Source organism: Rhipicephalus microplus, chromosome 9, assembly GCF_043290135.1.
Source record: "Rhipicephalus microplus isolate Deutch F79 chromosome 9, USDA_Rmic, whole genome shotgun sequence".
Lineage (NCBI taxonomy): Eukaryota > Metazoa > Arthropoda > Arachnida > Ixodida > Ixodidae > Rhipicephalus > Rhipicephalus microplus.
Window position 1 is genome coordinate 57,726,560 of NC_134708.1, and position 19,594 is coordinate 57,746,153.

The 19,594-nt window shown below is 44.0% G+C and overlaps 1 protein-coding gene across 1 annotated transcript in view; it reads left to right on the forward strand.

Annotated features, from left to right (window-relative positions):
• Window positions 1-8,132: 8,132 nt before the first annotated feature.
• LOC142772275 (lysosomal alpha-mannosidase-like) overlaps window positions 8,133-19,594 on the forward strand; it is a 45,430-nt gene continuing 33,968 nt past the window's right edge. The window contains exons 1-4 of the mRNA XM_075874473.1: window positions 8,133-8,138; window positions 11,489-11,591; window positions 12,426-12,575; window positions 15,745-15,941. Of these exons, the coding sequence (XP_075730588.1) occupies window positions 8,133-8,138; window positions 11,489-11,591; window positions 12,426-12,575; window positions 15,745-15,941 (456 nt within the window). The remainder of the gene's footprint in view (window positions 8,139-11,488; window positions 11,592-12,425; window positions 12,576-15,744; window positions 15,942-19,594) is intronic.

Here is a 19,594-nt window from a genome sequence, read left to right on the forward strand (position 1 = left end):
CCCTTTTATTATTTTTTGCCATGTAGTTGTGTTTATTTTGCTGATGTCCAGCAAATAAATGTTCTGTGCCGGGAATACGTCATGGAAGTCTTGGTGGACTCCGGCGTGAAGCACTTTCATGCTGAATTCTGAAACGTGTCAAAAATGAACCAAGGACATTTGCGTGGCAAGCGGGGGTGCAACAACAAGGCAACGCTCGTGCAAGGATTCGCTTTGTTAGAAAACACTTTAGGAGTGTTATGTATTGGGAGGAATGAAATAAGCACGTGTAATATGACATAGCAGATGCGTATACAATCACGCCAGGGGTCAAAATGTGTATTTTCGCAACGAGTGGTTCGATTAAAGGCCCACCAGTTATCAACCACTCAAGCATACTTAATTATTACTACGAACCAGAGCTACAACAATGCATGCAGACGTGCAGGTGCAAGTTGTATCTTACGAACTCATAGTGGGCATCTCACTCACTCACAAACGAAGAACATAGTGGCCACTTCGTGTCATAGTGGCCACTTCGAAATTGTATTCCTTTTCGGCATTTTAATAACAACAAGATGTGGTGTTTTAGGTCCCAAAACCTGATATGATTCTGAGTTACGCAGTAGTGGAGGGATTTCGAACTTTTGACTACCTGGTGTTCTTCTTTACCATGGACTGACGTTGCAAAGTACCGCGGTATCTGCCCTTTCACCCACCAGCCAAATGCAACCGCCATGGCCGAGATCGAACCTGAGACCTTCGGGTCAGCAGTAGTAGGCATTTTTAGAATAGCTTTAAAGGAACAGTTTACAAGTGCACATGCGTTTTTTCTCCTTGCTGTATAGTTTAGGTGGCCCTTGAGAAGAAAAGCTATTGACTGATATGCGGGGTCTAATGTTCCAAAATCGCCATATGGTTATGAAAGGCGCCGTAGTGGAGGGCTTCGGAAATTTTGACCACCTGGGGTTCTTTAACGTGCACCCAAATCTGAGCACACGGGTCTACAGCATTTTCGCCTCCATCGAAAAGGCTAGCTGTTGAGAAGCCGATGCAAAAAGAATCCCATTACGCTAGTGCGCTCTACATTTAAAAAGGAAGCTCAAGCGTCTTCCAACTTTGTTCCCTTCAGAGCCCAACTCTTAGGCACCCGTTCCTTTATTTGGCGGCAATGCTGTTGCCACTGCCGTCGCCATCAGTGGCGTAACCGATAGACATAAAAAAGTAAACAATAAATGAAATGAATTGGACTTTATTTGGACCAGGCTCTTTGTACTTCAGCCCAAAAGTGGGCGCTCTCCTCAGTCAAGGTAGCCATGGCTGGCTGGCGCCGCCCGACCCCTGTAGCTGGTTGTCAGGGTCTTGCGTCACCAGCAGAGCCTTCCACTGGTCTTCGAATACTTCCTCAGAATCCGTTTCTTTCTCTTCGTTTGCGTTTGCACTTGGCGGTGACGACGGTGGTAAGTGCAAATTGTCGACCCTCTAGCACCATGTGGCGCAGTCTTGCGCGTTTTCGGAGGGCGAAAATTGCAGTCCCGCCCGAAGGTCCCTGGATACATTGCGTGCATCAACGTTCCGTGCGGGTAGGCTCCGGCTTGTAGTCTTCTCCATATCACTGCTTGTTCTCTGCTCAGACTCTTGTGTGCCAGCGGGTACCACTCTCTCTGCTTCCTGTAGTGTGCCAAAATGTCTGAGTACTTCTTCGGTATGCACTCATGCTCGTCGTGACAGCCGTCGGTACGTGTTCTCAGCGTGTCGGAGTTGGCTCGGCGTGCACGATCTCGAGCCGCGGCGTGCGCCGCCTGATTCCCCGCGAAAGACTCGTGTCCTGGCGTCCAAAAAATGGTTGTTTCGTCCATCTTGGTGCTTTTCAAGACTTGTAGTGCTGCCTTCCCGATCCTTCCGTTCAGGTATCTTCTGCACGCCTCTTGCGAATCCATTATCCCGGTAGCCTGCGTCTTCTTGCATGTAGCAATTGCCTATGCCCAGCGCTTACAATAAAAAAATAAAAATAAAAAAGCTAAAATTGATTAAGGTTAAACCTTTTTGATTTGAACGAAGAAGCTTTTTAAAAAAATGCATGCGTAGAAGTTCTTGGAATGTTTTGCCAGAAATAGTGAAGCCACTCTTGCGAATCCATTATCCCGGTAGCCTGCGTCTTCTTGCATGTAGCAATTGCCTATGCCCAGCGCTTACAATAAAAAAATAAAAATAAAAAAGCTAAAATTGATTAAGGTTAAACCTTTTTGATTTGAACGAAGGAGCTTTTTAAAAAAATGCATGCGTAGAAGTTCTTGGAATGTTTTGCCAGAAATAGTGAAGCCAGTTTAAATCTCCTTGATTGGAACCTGGGCCATCAACCTCTACCATAGAGACAAGCTGCTTTTTTTTCTTCCATGGTGTTTATTAAAGTAAGTATTAGAATGCTCGATACATACACGAATTAAGCAAACACAAGTAGAAATACATGGCGACAATAAACGCGCAACCGTTACTAAGGATGCATTCGACGTCTAACACAGCATTTTGTAGGAGAACATGATGTGAACAACTCTTACTCTTCTACGGAGCTATGCTGGTGCTTGAAACTCATTCACAAAAACGACCCTGTACATGCGTCATGTCACGCGGGGGATTGCGTTAACCTACGTAATATGGCGTGGGAGAACAGTAAAACTCGGCAAGTCATCACATAATACAAATAACGCAACAAGAGTGTGGCCCAATGTTTCCCACGCACTACAAAGAGCTCAACCATATTTCTTACTTGCCATCAGCCACATGCGGCATCAACAAACTACTCATAATGCCTTACGAATTTACAGGGCGTACCTCTTTCATGCACAGAAAGACAAATACAATGGCGTAGTGAGTTCTGTCCTATACTTCTCAACAATTATGATTTATGGTGTAGTCGATACCATGGGTAAAGTCAGAACTTCAAACGTCGTTGGCCTTGCCCCAACCCCAAGCGGCGCTCAGAATTGTACCATTAGGCAGTAATGTAATCGTCGGTGAATGTTTTTTTCTCTCAGATGTGATTTGCGATTATTTCCCATGTGAGAATTTTTTCACACATTTCCTTACTTTTTAGAGCGTTTATTGTGGATGTATAAGAACTTTTAAAAAGATGTCTTCAGTTAAAGTACCACAAATGTTTTCAAAGCTCCAAGAGAGAGGCTATATGAATTCATGTACATTAGCGAACAGTGATTTTGATTTGATAATAAATTTAAAAAATTTAAAATCATGCACTTTTAGCCAGGATGGCCTTCGTAGTGCCACCGCATCGAGAAAAAAAAGGAGTGGTTATGGCTTCCAAGACCCAAGAACTCATGTTGGACACCTCGCAATATAAATACTCTTCAACGCCCTAATACTTCGTAAAAGATATAAATTGCAATTATTTCACATGCGTGCAGATTCTAGATTATACAACGGTTTCTAGAGTGCGGGTCCTGGCTAGCTGGTAAAGGTCATCCACAACGCTGATTTCCTTGTCATATGAGAGTGCACCCGAACAAAAATGAAACGGGCACAAGTGCCGAAATTCGCATTGAGTAGTCACGTGGGCTTAGAAAGGATTTTAACGATGATCGAGCACTTCGTACTCAACTATGGGAAAGCAGCGAGCCGTTCCGAATAAACATTTGTTGTCACAGACGCCAATAACATTTCCACAGAACATTTTCTTGTTAGACATGCATTACGATGATGAATACACAGACTTCATTTACATAACGAAACAACTTTTAGGCCTGACGTGAAGAGAGATAAGAAGAGGAGCATCCACTGAAGTGCATAGGGGTCGGCCTAAGTGTGCTTTAGCCTGATACCCCTGCACAGGGCTTAGGGGAACGGGGTGGCTTTATATATTCACAGAATGTACTCCTGTCCTCATATTCATCCTATATCAGCCTCATTTGAATATACACTTGAGCACGTTTAATCCTTATGTTTCCGTGTCCACTGTCGTTGGGCGCAAAAAAAGAACGGTGTTGTGAATAAGATTCTTCAGAAGAGCTTCTATGCATCTGTGGAAATTTAGAAAGAGTGCTACAAAAGAGGCGTCACAAGAGTATTCGAGGCTCTGAAACTTACGGTTGCATTGCTCGAATGAGTGCATGTACATCGGCCAACATAGATGCTACTAGTCAAGATATGTTCACGCTGGCTCAACCACTTTCTACCAGACTGCGCATCTTTCTGCTTTTGGTGTGTCAAGCGGGCATTTGTTATACAATGGAGCAATGCCAGTGTCTGAAACTGCTTCGCCAAAAAGAAAGCCCTTTATATGTCATCTAAGGGGTGGAGTCTCCTTGCGCATGCAGTATTGTGCGGCACAACCGTAGAATCATACCAGGCTCAAAAAACAAGTGAACTGAGCCGTGGCCATTTTTTGAAGCGACTAATAATGAGTGCAGATGCGCAGCTATGTGTGGCGGCTCACGGACTTGTAGCCAGTACTTTGGCAATTAGCAAAAGAAGTATGTTTTAGCGTATTGTGCACTTGATATCATAAGTTTACATCCAGAATAAATTGTAGGACAGTGTGAAACAGCTAATGTTAGGCGCACGAACTTTCCTTTCTTTGTCATGTGGATTAGGGCTATGCGCACCAGGCCGGATTACGCTATCACGCCCTACCCTTGCAGGCAAAGCTCACGTCCTCCAAGTGTTTTTTTTAAGACAAGTCTTTCTTGGGGACCTTCAACGCAAAAACGTTGGTCTGTCTGCGTGTCTGTCTGTCTGTGTTTAAAAACAGTCTATTCTATCGTGAGACGCAACAAACCTATGGAACCAGTGTCTACACAACGAGCACAATAACAAAATTACAAAGCACAACACACTTGAAACATTTAAACAAAAGTGTCCTAGACCGTAGGGTGTCCCAAACACATGTTACTAATGACAACATACACTAAATATATACACTTTTCACGATATGAACAATGTACTTGATGATATATGCACAGAAGTTACAAGACTTGGGGAAGATGTTAGTAAATCTATACAGCAGGTATCGAGATTCGAGCAATTTATATAATTTACAGCATTAGAATGAAGCGCATATGTACAAGAACTCAAACCCATACGGGGCACACAGAAACAAATAGAAATAGTAAACACATACGGATTACATGCACTAGTCAGACACTGACAGGTGACCTGGCTATAAGAACCAGGACAGGTGAGAAGCTAATCGAACACATCTGTCAACTACGAACAGAAAGCGGCGCGATCATTGTCGTAGAAATTCCTCCTCTCCGAGGAAGAACAATTCTTCTGACAGAAACGATAAAAGTTCAGTGTATAAGCGTTCCAGAGTCGGAAAGAGAGCACGACGACCATGACCTGCCGCAACAGCTTCGCACCTATAACGCCACAAACAAAAAGCCCCCGCAGCTATTAGAAGGCGTGCAAAGTGACTACGCGAGCAGCAACCAGATGTGACAAAGCGATTAAAACCTAGGTCACGGAAACCAGTGTTAACGGCCTTCCAAAACACCTTTGCAATGACACATTGCTCTGGCCTATATATGTGCTGGTTAGACTCCTGCAATGGGCAGTTAGGGTAAGTGGAAGAGGATACCATGCCTCACTTCTCCAGTCTGTCTCGTGTTGGGAATACTCTCCATCCAAGACGCCACATGAAGTCACGGAGGTTACCAGGCAAAATCAATGCCGTTATCGCGCTCCACGAGACATCTCTCGATCGTGTTAGGAGGGTTGGAGGAACCAGAGGAAGGAGAAGAGCCGCCGTTCTATCTACAATGCAGCTTTCGAGAATGTCCACATCGGGACGAACCTGATGCGCGTGTCGATAAAACGATAGTGCCATTCAACAAAATTCAGGCCCGTTAACCCCTAGTTCACACTAAATTATCCGCTTTCTACAGCGACCAAAATTCTCCTGCCACCGAAACGCAGGGGTGGTCGAAACCTGCGGGCCGACAGGAACGACAGGAATACGCTCGCCACCGATGGTCAGGTAGCCAGTGACGATGGTGAGAATCATAGAAGCCATGCAAAGACAAGAAAAAGCATACATAAGTATTTCTAAAGACCGTAGCGTTTATCACGCTGCGCTGATAATGCAACGCTTGCACGAAAATGCAAGTGTTTTCAACGCTTTGCTAAGACGACACGGTGGTGGCACCGACCCGCCGCCTTGTGTTCTACACCTTATCACCTCCGAGTCAGTCGCACACGCCGCGCGCTTCGTTTTCCAAGATAACAGCCAGATAGCGCTCATGTCTCGCGTGCAACGTGACTTGCGCTCGTTCGCCTCCGCCGCACGCTCGACGCACTCTAACGCAGCGCCTGCAGAATACCATTCACCAATTTCCTTGCGCAGAACATTAAATAAAAGTTTTGTTCACTCTCTCCAGACGTGAGACTATCTTCTTTCGACGAGATTTGCTGTGTAACATGCAGATACGGGGCTAATTTTCTTTGTTCTTGCGGTAGACATTATATAGACAGTCTCGAGGGGTTTTCTCCCTCAACGTTTCCGTCACCATCCTGTCACGTTAAAGTCCAAATTGATAAGATGCCCCAGCGCATCGTACGATCTACCTTCGCGTAGTAGCAAGCAGGCGGGCATTACGAACGTGGTTTAGAGATCAAACAAACCGACCCATCCCCATACCTCCCAGAAGTATGCGATAAGATTCTCCCGCCAGTTAGACCGGTCCTTGTATGCTCTGACAGACAAGAGACGAAGAGCTGCCGCCTTCAAAGAGCGTAAGAAGACATGTTGGGGAGGGGGTGTCTATTGAGCAGCAACTACGAACTTTGATCCTTGAGTTGATGAGGGCGGTCGTCGTTGGATGCCCAACGCATTCAAAGATGCCCCAGCGCATCGTACGATCTACCTTCGCGTAATAGCAAGCAGGCGGGCATTACGAACGTGGTTTAGAGATCAAACAAACCGACCCATCCCCATACCTCCCAGAAGTATGCGATAAGATTCTCCCGCCAGTTAGACCGGTCCTTGTATGCTCTGACAGACAAGAGACGAAGAGCTGCCGCCTTCAAAGAGCGTAAGAAGACATGTTGGGGAGGGGGTGTCTATTGAGCAGCAACTACGAACTTTGATCCTTGAGTTGATGAGGGCGGTCGTCGTTGGATGCCCAACGCATTCAAAGATGCCCCAGCGCATCGTACGATCTACCTTCGCGTAATAGCAAGCAGGCGGGCATTACGAACGTGGTTTAGAGATCAAACAAACCGACCCATCCCCATACCTCCCAGAAGTATGCGATAAGATTCTCCCGCCAGTTAGACCGGTCCTTGTATGCTCAGACAGACAAGAGACGAAGAGCTGCCGCCTTCAAAGAGCGTAAGAAGACATGTTGGGGAGGGGGTGTCTATTGAGCAGCAACTACGAACTTTGATCCTTGAGTTGATGAGGGCGGTCGTCGTTGGCGCGTGTGTTATCTGGCAATCTCAGCAGCGGTTAGAGGGCAGCTCGTACCTTTCAACATGCTGCGCCCTCAATGCAAAGAGATGGTGCGGCAGAAGTGCCTAGAGCTGCCGTGTTCTCTCACACAAGCTCTTTGTAGAAAAAGGTGAGATTGCATTAAAAAAAAGTCAGCTGCTAGCCTTACTTCTTATAACATCACAATTCACTGCTCTCGCTTTCAAGGCTGGGCCTTTTGTGTGAAACCAATTTTATACCAGTTTTTTTTTCGGAAACCACTTTTTCTAACACCGCAGTTTTTATGCATGTGGCGAAGCCATGATAGGATAAATGCCAGCATCTCCACAGCACACCACTCAAAGCTGAACAAATAGTCGGAGCACTAAATAATAAGAAAACTATAGTTTCGTATCTAAACATCTAAGCACTTAGCCCAAAAAATAAGATGTGCGCTTTTCGCAACAGTCGACGTCTGTGTCTATTACCGTGAGCTGCCGGTCAGTCGAAGCAATGGGTAAAGGAAAAGGCGACGTGACTTAGCTCACTGGAACATGTCGGTGCCGCGGCTTCGTTTCTGCATCCGCTGTCACTGCAGACAGTGTCGACGTGGTCGGATTACATCCCTCGCGATCGCAGCGAGATGAGGCTGGCGGTTGCCCCTTTCGCGCTTCTTGTATGGCTGCTTCTGCACGAATGTACGCCAACGAGAGCGGGAAACAAGTGCGAAATGAAGGTGAGCCAACCAGGGGCTTTTTTTAAGAAGGTTCTATAAGCGATATAGAATTTACATAGCTGTTTTTTTAAGTGAAAGGCTGCAGCAAGTTACAGACGAGAACACAATAAGAGGGGAATGTACAATACAAGGCTGGACCCGCCTTGTCCTCTCCGTTCCTCTGTTCATGTGCTCCGGCCTTAAACTTGCTGTAACCCTTCACTTTCAGATCATGCACCTACCGGCCCAAAAAACCACTCTGGTAAACTGCATAGTTCTTCCATCAGTTTCACCTTGCTCATTTTCATGACGTCAAACACTTTTGCGTATTCATCATACTTTATTCTGCAGGTCGAAAATTATGAACGTACCAACTATTTTTCGTTCTTGAGACTCTGATATACTCAGTCAGCCTGATGTGTAATTGCAGACATAAATGACAATTTTATTTTACCAGCCCTGGTTTTAAAACTTGAGGAAAAAATTTGGGAGATCCTATGTACCTTGAAGAATCGAAGTTATGCGAAGAATGTGGATGGAAGGTGACTGTGTTTTCATTTTCTTATTGTGCGAAATTTTCACGAAGTGGCGCTAAAGACGCGTACCAATTCACGCACAGACATACGTTAACCAGCCGCACATGTTTCATGTCACCAATTATCTGCAGTTGCACAACGGTACTAACCACAACATAAATATTAGCAACACCAGAAGTAGTAAGCAGATGCGAAGTGCTAGTGTTCGCTAGGATGTTGGCCCTTGACACTGCGACATAAGTCGCTTCAGCGAATCGCACCTAACTACAGTTATACTCCAAACGGCACAGCGTCCTTTAAGAGTTGCTGCCGTGGCAGCGGTGGCATAGTTCGCGAAAAACGCTGTGCCCGTGATTGTTCAGAAATGACGATAACCACTGATGGAACCTCGAAGGTGTGCCGGCCACATGCGTACTTGTGTGTGCCACTTTCCGATAACACAATAACTAACACTCTTGTGCGCTTGCCATGGGCCATCTATTTCTGGCATGCAAGTCTGATCTTGTGTCGCCGCTCCTTGACAAACTGCTTGGGACGTATTTGAGCACCTGCCGGTTCATCACGATAAGAATGACGCACGGCAAACATTGGGTCAATAACTCTCCTTTAGAGCTCCTTTGGTGCTATGGTATAAAACTCCCATGGTGCTAAAGCATATATAGCTCGTATGTCCCGCAGAAGTAGGGTAAAAGATACTACTCACAAGAGTAGTACACAGAAAAAAACGCCTATATGCGTGCTTCGTTGCAAATGTCGTCGAAAAACGATAGTCTTCTGCCGGCCGTGTTGTTTTCGTGGATAACGTTGCATTTTCAGAGCAGTGTAAGAAACGCTGATGTTCCTCGAAATTGCGTATCTATGTATTTCCAGTAATTAAACACACCATCCTACACTTACGTATTGATGTGCCCCACAGATATGCGAAACATTTGTTTTTTGGTCGGCAATGCTACGCAGTATGAACGGAGCCACCAGTTAAAGGTAACTGGGCGTTCAGCAAGTGCTTAAAGTTTCGCTGGGTGGCTGAATTATGTGATAGACAAACACACAGACCGAAATATCTTCATTCAAGTATCGCAAGGGAGGCTATCGGATTTAATGTCGTCTTTAAATTTAACGCATGGGCGGGAAACATCGAGCAGGGGCCGCACATTGTAGCTTCTTTCGTTAGTCATCTGTACACAGTGCGTGAGCAGCTGATACAACGAATGTCGACTCATGATGATGATATTAATCCATATACACAAAGCTCCATAATAATAGTTCTGCTGTAAAAAAAGCTGTTAAGCGATCACAATTCCTCATTCGTTTTACATCGTTACGTTCTTTCATACATACCAAAATGTGGAAACTGCGGTGAGGCTAAGCTTTCAAGGAATAGGAGAATTAACGGATGGATGAAAAACTTTATTGGGGTCCTCAAGGATTCCACCCCCGTTTTATAGGGGTAGGATCGCGGGCCGCTCCCACGTAGGGACGGGGAGGCCTAACCTCACCGCCGCATCGTGGGCCTTCTGGACAGCCTTAAGTAGTTGTATGAGAACCGTACTGGTGAGCATTAAACTTTAAAAAAAATTTCGGAAAATTCCTCAAAAGGAATACACACAAACCCAATGTGCCACTTCATCACATCAAAAAATTTAAGCGCATTATGTTGGGCCAGTTGGCATTCTTTCTGTATTTTCTTGATTCGTCTCAGTTCTAAGCTGGCTCTACGTCTTTGAGGTATGCATATATATATATATAGTGAAATTTTTCTCATTATCACCAGTGCTGGAGCGGGCTTTGTAGAATACTTGACAACTTGTGAACGACTTTAATATCTCTCAGCGCATTCGAAACAAAAAACGTCGACCCTCACCAACAAGCACCTGTTAAAATATATTGAATTTTGAAAAAAAAAGAACATAAGAAACACCTCGCGGCCACATCAGCACGAAGCAATATTTTGTGGTTCATTATCTTACTTCATTATATAAGAAGTTGCCATGAAAAATTGCTGGCACTAAGGTTTACACAATACAGCACCATCCCTCTGAAAATATAAATATTTACTATTTTCATTGCCAAAACTAATTTTACTACCACGCACACAAGGCATTTACACAACTCTCGTATGTAGCTCTTGTTAATTTTTAGAATAGAAATTCCGTATTATAACTAACTTCTGTGTGCTCTGTTAAAGGAATGTTTGTTTTTTGGCTTGCTTCTAAGTTCGAACCACATTTATTGACCCATTTATTTTGCGTTGCTATTGGATGTTTCTGCATCGAACAGATCGGTTCTCTTAGGTATTTTTTCTCTTTTGATTGATTGATATATCGAGTTTAACGTCCCAAAACCACCATATGATTATGAGAGACGCCGTAGTGGAGGGTTCCGGAAATTTAGACCACCTGGGGTTCTTTAACATGCACCCAAATCTGAGCACACAGACCTACACCATTTCCGCCTCCATCAGAAATGCAGCCGCCGCAGCCGGGATTCGAACCCGCGACCTGTGGGTCAACAGCCGAGTACCTTAGCCACTAGACTACCGCGGCGGGGCTATTTTTTGCTCTTGTGCCATTCCTTCGGTATACGCGCAATACATATAAGGCCTGACTAGGAACACCAGTCAGTTTTAAATAAACCACTTGATAAATAAGCGAACTCCTAGGAAGATGGTTGTTTGGGGTCAACAGAAAGCAGTGCACGCGAGATGTCGCTGCAGCCTCTGGTCGACAGGGAGCGACACACACTGTTCAGTGATTCCTCACTACTGTGAAAAATTTTCATGTTTTACAAAAACATTTCCCCCGGATAATAAGGCTTGTTTTGTGTTCCCTATCGCAGGGTTGTCCCAAGCCGTTGTTTGGTCACATCAACGTCCACGTCCTCTGCCACAGCCACAACGACGCCGGCTGGCTGCACACGCTGGACATAATCTACAATGACTGTGCGCACCAAACTTTTCTGAGCAAACTTGTTTGTTTTCTGAGCAGCGGACTGGTTTAAGCGATTTGGGAACACTTCACCAGCGTGAAATGTTGGAAATTAAGGTGTGGGTGGGGCCATAGTTTCACATGTGCACCGCTGTATTGTCTTCTTCAAGGCCACTAGAGAAGCTGCTGCATTGAACAATTAGTCTCTTATATTCCCACGTGCATGCAATTTCCATATGTATCAGAAAAAAACGGCCTAATAACCATCTATTTCATTCGTTTATTAATTTCTACTTTAACTTCAAAGCACGATCTATGTTTAGCTAAGTGCATCTAATGAATGGCTTAAATAATCAAAAAAAATTTGTAAACTTTTGCTCTCACTTGAAAGAAGCCAGCAGTATATTATGTGTTCTGAAGACGTGGAAAAATGTTGAATCAGGCGGACCGTTAGAGCCAGCACTTTCTCAAGTGGTATGTCTTTTTTCAGGTGCAAAATTTACCTTGTTTGCATGCCTTCATCATGGGAAACAGGGAAGGCATTTGGGTCAAGAAAGACAGACAGAACTTTGGGTCTTGTCCCGTTCGGTCACGCTGTTTCCTATGATATATTTTTCAAATCATCACGTTCAACAGAATGTCAACAAATGGCATTGTCTTTTGTTAAAGACAACCTCGTAGAAAACGAATCCTTTTGTCGCAACTTTGTCTGGAGTGACACCCCATGTTGAAGAATTATTCGTCCCATGAAGCCTCCATCTTCACCCGAAAGTTAGCCTTACTTGGCACCGATACCGTAGGTCGTATCTAACCAATAATCATAATCATTTATATGTGCGTGCGTGCAGCGGTGCGTTTGATCTACGACACCGTGCTCAGAGCCCTGGAGCAGAACAGCAAGCGCCGTTACATGTCAGCCGAAAACATCTTCTTCTCTCGGTGGTGGAAGAAGCAGAGCCAGGCCGTACGTCACCGGGTGAAGAAGCTCGTGCAGTCGGGTAAGCGATGCCTCGGTGCGATGTATGTTTGAAGCACGGGGGTGGTCTCAAACCTACTTGTATTGACTAGGGGACATTCCTCGCTGGACTTACGGGTTGTGTGTTGGCAAAACATGAGTTGCAAGTAAGGTACTTACAGCTGTCATGTGAGTCATTCACAAATGTCATATAAATGTACCCTTGCCAATTTAACTCCACGTTTGAGCTGCTTAGCAGTTCAAGGGACCACCTGTCATGATCTCAATGCCTTGCAGTCGTATCCCTGCCTCGCGTCGGCGTCACAGAGGTCTCACGCGTGATATACATTAAGGCGAGCAGGAGGCACGTTGGCAACGCTATTGCACGCTTGCCCGTGAACACCAGAGAGAAAGAGAGAAAAGCAATGGAAAGGCAGGGATGTTAACCAAGTTGGGACCTGTGAACACCAGCGTCGCCGAAGGACTGATTCAAGTGTGTGAATCAGAAAAACGGCAATAAAACAGCAGCGTCGGGAATTAGACACAATTAAAAGAATCATGCAATCAGCAGAAAGAAACAGTAGAGAAGAACAAAAAACAAATATAGAAAATAAGAAATCGGATGCTTAGTACAAAAAACTTCAAAATGCCACAAGGTATCACATAGTCACAGAAAAATAACAGAAAGAAGGTGATAGTCACAATATAAATACTTGGGAAGCACGAGGGAATCAATGCTCCGAAGTTTTTAGAGCTTTCGCTTTAGATCAGAAGTTGCAAAACAGTAAAGCTGTGTGCTGCATTTGGATAGACTCTGTATATAGGTATATAAATTCTGTATAGTAGGGTACCGAGTACTCTAAATCGTTCACCACTCTTTTTCTTTATTTTATTATATTATATTCTGGTGATCTCTATTCCGTGCTCTTCCACATATAGTATAGATAACCTAGAACTGAAAATCGTTACCCACTTTTTCCAAACACGCTTCATTTGCAGGCGGTCGGCGGTGGCTCCTTAACGGTATTCGTTCATTGACCTTGCTTTAGAGGAGAGCTCAGCGCTCTCCCCTCGTCAAGTACACAGTGCTCTAAATTCTCAACTATTTCTTCAAATCCCACCTTGTCTTTTCCAGGCCGGTTATCTTCTTTTCCGTATTTAAGTACCAAGTACTTCAAATCATTAAACACTTTTTATATTAATGTATCAGCATACAGGAATACTTTTTTCAAGGTTTATTCAGTTTCACAAAATCAGAGTTACAAGAAGTGATCGAGACCGTTCAAAAGCACCTACCTCGTCCCAGACGCCAGCAACAGTATACGACGTTGGTTTCGTGGATAATACAACGTACGTTGCAGGAGCGGATACTCAGTTTCACTGTGAAGTTTTTCCCGTCAGATGCCGTTCGACACACTGGAATGCGTTGAGACCACTTGTTTCACGTCTACGGCTTAAAGTGAGTACAAAAATAAAACGCAAAACGCTGGTAAAAGTCACATTTGTAAAATTTTATCTAGAAATTGTTTTGTGTTTTATCCCACTTGTAAAAAAAAAACGACGTGCAAACAAGCTATTTGAGAACTGCTTTTCCTTTCTTCCTCTTCATTTGCCTCTCCATTTTGGATGGGTTCACTAGACAACCCCTCAATCGAGCCAGGTTTAAAGCAGTTTCTTGGCGTTTACGTTTCAACCGGAACTTCTTCAATAACACGGCTTGCGCAACGCCCCTTACGATGGGTATACTAACGTTGCGCAATTAGAACTCAAGTATAAAGTACCAAGTATGAATCAACTTTTCCAGCAGCAAGTTTTCTTAAGTTCATCTTACGAGGCATTTATCAGAATCCGAGCAACTCTGCTCACAATTACGAAGGTTGCCGATTGTTTCATTTTTCATGACTTGATCATTTGTGGTGTTTATCGTCCCAAAACCCCGATATGATTATGAGGAACGCCATAGTGGAGGGGTCTGGAAATTTCGACCACCTGTGGTTCTTTAACCTGCACCCAAATCTGAGCACAGGGCCCTACAACATTGTTCCATTATTCATTGGCACAGAAACAAACCAATGGGTATCGTTTTCCAGCCTTTTGTCTTGCACATGACAGCAAATTTGAAACGCGCAGACTGTTTACGTTAGCGTTTTACACACTTCTTTTAGTTGATATCCCCGCCGAAGAGCTCTTTTGACCTTTGTGAGATCTACTTTTCGATTTCTTGCTGCGGTAACTAGTCAAATGGTCCACCCCTATGGTACAATGCTTACGGTGCCTGATCAGTGACTTAGATTCTGAGCCGCGGCAGTGGCATTTCAATGAAGGCGGCATGGAAGAGGCCCGTGTACTGTGCTGTGTCACTGTACGTTAAAAAACTAAACAAAAAGAATATCAAAACGTCCTGAGACCTTTACCAGTGGGTGTCTCATAATCAAATCATGGTTTTGGGACGTAAAACACCAGATATACTGATGATAAGTGTGGTATATGCTACCCTAGGTTTTCAACTTGTGTAAAGATTTCTAGCTTGGCAGAGAAAAAAGTCAGCTCACTATATTCATGGTTTGCATGATCATTGGAGTCGTAAAAGTTCTAAACCTATTAATATTATTCGTAGTACTAGCAGTGGTAGTAGTAGTGGCAATAGTAGTAATAGTAGTAGTAGTAGTAGTAGTAGTAGTAGTAGTAGTAGTAGTAGTAGTAGTAGTAGTAGTAGTAGTAGTAGTAGAAGGCAGAGGAGGAGGAGATTTCCGTCATCATATTACCATGTTGCTGGCACGTGACGACCTATGCATTATAATTTTATTATTATTAATTCGCGAAATCACGACCAGTACAGCAGCACTATAATGTTTTCAGCGGCTGACGCTGACACCGAAACAAGAAACAGCAAGCGAAGAAGGAAGTCGGAAAGGCATCGTGGTATACGACAAACTGATCGACCTCTAACTTATGTACTATTACAAGTAATTGTCACATTGAGCTCTGAGTACGATAGATGAGGAAATCACTCTTTATATTTTGCCGAACGCTGCATTAACGTGCCCCCTACAAATATGGTGGTCATGGCCATCATCCATTCGTTGGTGCGCAGTCCCTCTTCGGTCCCGATGTCCACGCCCACAGCTCTTTTTAAACCTTCCTGAGTACAACAAATGCATAAATTTAAATGACTATAGAACACCGTGCCACTGTTTCTGAATATCTCACAGGACGCCTCCAATTCGTGGGTGGCGGCTGGGTGCAAAACGACGAGGCGGTCACCCACTACACGGCCATCATTGACCAGATGACCCTGGGCCTGCGCTTTTTGAACGACACGTTCGGTTCCGACTGCGGTGTGCCCAGCATAGCCTGGCAGGCCGACCCGTTTGGGCACAGTGTCGCCCAAGCGTCGCTCTTCGCAAAGGTCAGGATACATGCTCAAATAGGCGTTCAAGGGTAGGATAGTTATTCGCAAGGCTTATAAATCAGAGCAAACCCACGGACGAAAGAAAAGGATTGACGTGGACTGGACGTGTGAGGACCAAGCTTTTTAAAACGTCCTTGGCGTCGACTAACCACTTGATGCTTAATGGGTGGAAAGTGAGTACACCACGGTGAATCAGCAGTTATGATGCGCGGCGGCTGAACCGAATGTTGCCGGTTTGATCCCCGCAGTGGCAGTTGCATTTCGCCGGGGGCAAAATCGTAAAACCCCTTACACGGCGAAACGTCACCACACGCTAAAGAGCATCAGAAGGTCAGAATTTCCAAGGACCTCCACTACGGGATTATGCTATCGTTGTTCTTGCAGGTGAAAGACCATATAACCATATATATTTGCAATGGGTCATCAATGGCATATACAGGGTGTACCACATAACTTGAGCCAAGAATTTGAAAGTGAAGGGCACTTAAGAGGCAAATTGAACCAAACGCATACCACTAGCTCTAGCCTGTAGGTACTCAGGCTATTTTTTAGTTCTCTCCATACTAATTACTTATTACTATTTCTTAATTACCTAATTTTTTATTATGGGCTGGAAACCAAAAATATGAACGCTGAGATGTAGAGCACCTTCAGAAATCACCGACTGAATTGTTTCCTGTGTGATACGTCTCATGATGTTATTTTTTCCACGTTGTAAAGAAAGCCCACGAAATGTGAAAAAAAGCCGTGTGACGGACCGCGAGCGCACTAGTATAGTGCTGCTATAGGCTTTCTTTTGTCTAGCAAGCCATAGTGTCAAAAAGCGAATAAAAGAAAAAAAAAGCAGTGCTATTCCGTCTATTGCGTGCACCCATCACGTCAAATTAGACGGGACGCGAAACTTGGAACGAAAAGTGTCGAAAAAGTATTGCCACAATCATCAACGCCACCGACGATTGAAGCACGACTAGGTGAGGAGGGGGAATTCAGCCGAAACCGAAAACCCGACGAAATATCTTGATGGGTCATATGTGGGGTTTAACGTACCAAAACCACCATATGATTATGAAACACGCCGTATAGTGGCGGGCTCCGGAAATTTCGGCCACCTGGGGTTCTCTAATGGATGAAATATATTTTATGGGCGAAGCTCCTTAAAGCGTGGCTCTGTCGACCCGATGAATGTAGTACATAGCCACCTCGTTCCAGGTTTCACCGCTAGGTGATAGCTGTTGGTGGAATAAACCACCGCAGATGTTATAAAACAGATGGCGTCCATGTAGTTTGATGATGAACAAGCAAAAAGATGTTATGCTTACACTAGGGGGCGCTTTTCTTTTAGTTCAGTTTAGTCTGACGTCCTGGTCTGACGTTCGGCAATGCGGTCTTGTGCATGAGATCAGAAGTTCAAGCAAGATTAGAAATTAAGCAACGTGGAATAAGTAGGCTTGCCTTAGGAGCTCACGGGAATACACCAAACCAGAGAGTACAAGGTAATATGGGCTGGACATTATTTGAGGGCAGGGAAGCTAGCAGCAAGATAAAACTTGAGAAGCGATTGAGACAAATGAGGGAGGAGCATTGGGCTAGGAGGGAGACGTTTTTCAGCGTGCACATGAGGGCGAAGGCGTGGCCAATATGTGTGACGTCACGAACTTTTTTTTTTTGCTGTGAGCCGCGTTATATTTTTGTTTCCATTCTTTTTTGTTTCTTCCTCGCGCATGCACGCGTTGCGTTTGTGCGCACCGGGCCTAGGCTTGTTCGGCGGATGCGCCGTGGACTATGCTAACTAAAACAACTCCGTTGGCTAACATGACGTAAAGTAGCTACACTGGAACGGAAACAGAAGGTGCGAAGTATGCCGTGGTGCCGTGCGCGACTTCGTGGTGCCTTGGAGGTCATGACCTCTGCTGCATTTATCGATTGCTCGTTGTAGGAAAATTATGACGACGTATTTTTTTTTTGATAAATAGCCATACTTGTTAAAAGCATATATGCACCTGGGCAGCTAAAGAGGACGGCCATGAATGTCGCTGTACAAGAATGACTGCATGCGCCTTCGGAATACTCGGGCCAGCGCGACCACCAGTCATGAATAAAAGATTGCTGCCCAACAGGTCGTATAGCCGATTGCAACAGCAGCTGCAGACAATTTGGCCCATGGTTATCGCATATAAATATACGCAGATGGTAACAATTTTGTGTGCCCTCATGAAGCTTCCGACAGTACTGGTATGACAATATATAAAATAAAAACTAAATCAAATCTTGTCCCTATTTATAATGACAGAATCTGGTCTGGTTAACATTGTTTAAGAGCTGGAGCCGACTGTCACCCTTTTAAACAAGCGCTATGCAGAAGTTCTGGCATACATTTATTTTAGATTTAAAGGTACTTGCCTTTCTGTTTGCTTCATAAAAATGCTCACACAAGCTCCGCCCCACCATGTTCATCATTCACGATTGGTGCTGTTCCAAGAACAATTGGATAAGGCACTTGTACTTGTTTTCATTGCTTTGACAATTTCTTGTTGAGTGGCTGTTGCTACTGTGAGTGGATTTTTTGTATTCATGATAACGTGATCTACCGTTACCTTCTTGTTTCTACAACTTAGGGACTCTAAGGTAATATATAATATCGCCAACATTGGTAAAAATGAAGCTGTCTAATGTTTAATTCATTCTATTATTTACTAAAAATTTTCAAGGTATCGTAGGGGAAAAGTCATCATAATGCAGCCCATTGCGAATTGTTGACTTCATAAACAAGAAACTAAATCACACAACACATGGCATTTTATTCAGGCACAAATACAAATTCACAACGTACATTTGCAGACAGAATTTGATTACTAGAACAAAAATACAAGACAAATAATTTAAAAACAAATTGTACAAATGATAGCAGGTAACAATTGAGGTTAAATACATTCAACAGTGTATATCAAACAGTGTAAGCTGAGAAGAGGCTACTTTTTGATCAAGGATTCGGTAATTACAATAGTTTCATTTTTATCCGACAAAAAGTGTGTATAATATTCCAGCCGACTTAGACAATCGTGAACAGTCTACGCAGTTCAACACCACATCTGAGCGTCACGCTTATCCCAAATACAAAGCATTTGAACATAAGAGCACCACTATCTTACTGGGCTGAAATAGTAGTACTCGTAATAACAATACATCACACATTCACATGACACAAGTGAATTACATTTTCACAGAAGCACAACATAACTGCATGGATATTTCAATGTCTGTTAGAAGAATGCATGCTGCAGCGACTGATAGGCCAAGGTAAATTATTAACAAAAGCTCCTCCTTTCTTATAGAAGTATGGATGCCAATCATATTCTGAAGCAGGATAGACACTTAGGTTGTACCAGTGAGATAAATTAGAACACTTGGACAGGCAAAGGCGCACGCAGTCACATCACTTGTTTCACAAACCACAATTATTTAAAAATACACAGATGGAAATGACTAAAACTAACTTGAATAGTGTGGCTAAAAATAAAGCACGGAAGAAAAAATGAAACAACAACAAAAAATTATCTAACAGTTCTATGAAAACACTGCTCAGGGAAATCAGTTGCAGCAATTAAAAAATTATACAAGGCAATAATATACATAGCACTGCAGTCATGACC